General features: G+C 49.3%; 1 protein-coding gene across 1 annotated transcript; it reads right to left on the reverse strand.

Moving 5' to 3' along the window:
* Window positions 1-839: 839 nt before the first annotated feature.
* Window positions 840-1778, reverse strand: LOC104501665 (olfactory receptor 11L1). The gene has a single exon (XM_010145509.1). It carries the CDS (start codon window positions 1776-1778, stop codon window positions 840-842), a length of 939 nt encoding a protein of 312 aa, XP_010143811.1.
* Between the last annotated feature and the right edge of the window lie 163 nt (window positions 1779-1941).

The following is a 1941-nucleotide window of genomic DNA, read 5'->3' on the forward strand; positions in this document are numbered from 1 at the left end:
GAGAAGGAGGAGGAAACAGGAGGAATGTCAGGATTTGGGGTATTTAATAAATCTGTCCAATTCATTTCAGATACCTGTAGTCCCCTATCTGGACTCAGGTGCTGGTCTCCCACATTTAAAGGGTCAGTTCTGTCAGCCCTTAAACATCTCAGACACCCTGTGGTCATCTACACACCTGAGTTGGTCTCTTCAGCTAGCTGTCATGAACCTTGATTCTGACGACCTGATTGTTGAGGGGTGGTGGCTGCGGGTAGCTGAAGCAGGCGATGCCACTCGCTGCTGTTTGCAGTATTTTATAACGGCATCTCCAGAGAAGTCTGCAGGTTCTGGCGCGGTTCTCTCCTGGGCTCTGAAGTGCCTTGGGCTCTGGCCAAAGCCAGTGAGCCTTGGGTACAGTCTTGAATTGCTCCAGATGCAGAGAGCAGCAAGAAGTTGGTGCTTGCTCTGGTGCCTGTCCTCAGCAGCACCATGGCGGCTCTGTGTCTTTCAGACTGATCTGGCTCTTTGCTGTCCCTGTCACCAATGTCATTTCTGGGTCTGTGGGTCATTCGGTGAAATGAAGCAGCTGCTGCAGAAGGATGAAAGTCTTCTAAGGCTTCTTGGACATATCTCACAATCTCCAGCAGATATTCTAAATGCTCTACATCTAGTAATGCTTTAACATACTGACACCTCAGCATGTGACATGCAGCCCAAGGGTGAAGAGAAAGGAACGGTCCACTTAACAAACCCAGTTAAATCACACTGACTTCTCATAGTGTTCAGGTAATGCGAAGTTACACCAAAAATAGGTTGCTGAGATACATTGTCCTCATAAAGGCAAATACACTTTTTCTGCTTCAAGAAGGATGAAGGCAGTGCTGTCCGATGACTATTTTCCCCAAGGCCTCCTTGAAGGCCTTGTTTCTCAAGCCGTAGATTACGGGGTTCAGGAGGGGTGTGACCACTGTGTAGAGCACAGGTACAGCCTTACTGAGCTCAGGGGACAGGCTGTAGGAGGGACGGACATACATGGAAATCATGGTGCCGTAGTATATAGACACTACCATGAGGTGTGAGCTGCAGGTGGAGAAGGTAACTCTTTTTCCAGAAGCAGAGGGTATCTTCAGGATACTGAGAATTATAAGTAGGTATGAGACAAGAGTCCACAGAAAGCAGCCAGAAAGGACCAGGAGAGAGAGGACGAAGATGACAGCTTCTGTGACAGTTGTGTCTGAGCATGAGAGCTTCAACAGTGGAGAGAAATCACAGAAGAAGTGATCGATGAGGTTGTAACTGCAGAAATGCAACCTGGAGACCATCAGACAGGGCAGGAAACCGGTGAAAACACCAGTGAGCCAGGAGCCCACAGCCAGACGGGTACAAGCCGCGGGAGTCATGGCCACCCCATAGCGCAGGGGTGCACAGACTGCGAGGAACCGGTCGTATGCCATCACTGCCAAGAGGTAGCACTCAGTGGCTCCCAGGGAAATGAAGTAGTACAGCTGCACCATGGATCCTGAGAAGGAGATGCTCTTCCTCTTTGCTAGCAGGTTGGCCAGCATCTTGGGTACAATTGTGGTGGTGTAACAGACCTCTAGGAAAGAAAGGTTCTGGAGAAATTTGTACATGGGCAGATGAAGCCGTGGCTCCAGTGTCACCACTGAAATGATAATGACGTTTCCTAGGATGGTGAGCAGGTAAATCACCAAAAACACTGTGAATAGCAGGATCTGGCAGTGCGGGTTGCTCCTGAAGCCCAGCAGCCTGAATTCCAGCACTGCCGTGACATTTGTCATCTCTTGGGAAGAGCTAGGATTCATCTGCTAAGGAAATACCAGAAAATGTCAACTTCCGGGGGTGAAAGCACCATCTATAAAGATTAGGATTCTCAAATAAACCTTCAGGAACAGCATCAAAATCGCTTCCAGGATGTCCTCTCTTCCTCCCACCCTCCCTCCC

Source organism: Buceros rhinoceros, unplaced genomic scaffold (assembly GCF_000710305.1).
Source record: "Buceros rhinoceros silvestris isolate BGI_N320 unplaced genomic scaffold, ASM71030v1 scaffold27021, whole genome shotgun sequence".
NCBI lineage: Eukaryota > Metazoa > Chordata > Aves > Bucerotiformes > Bucerotidae > Buceros > Buceros rhinoceros.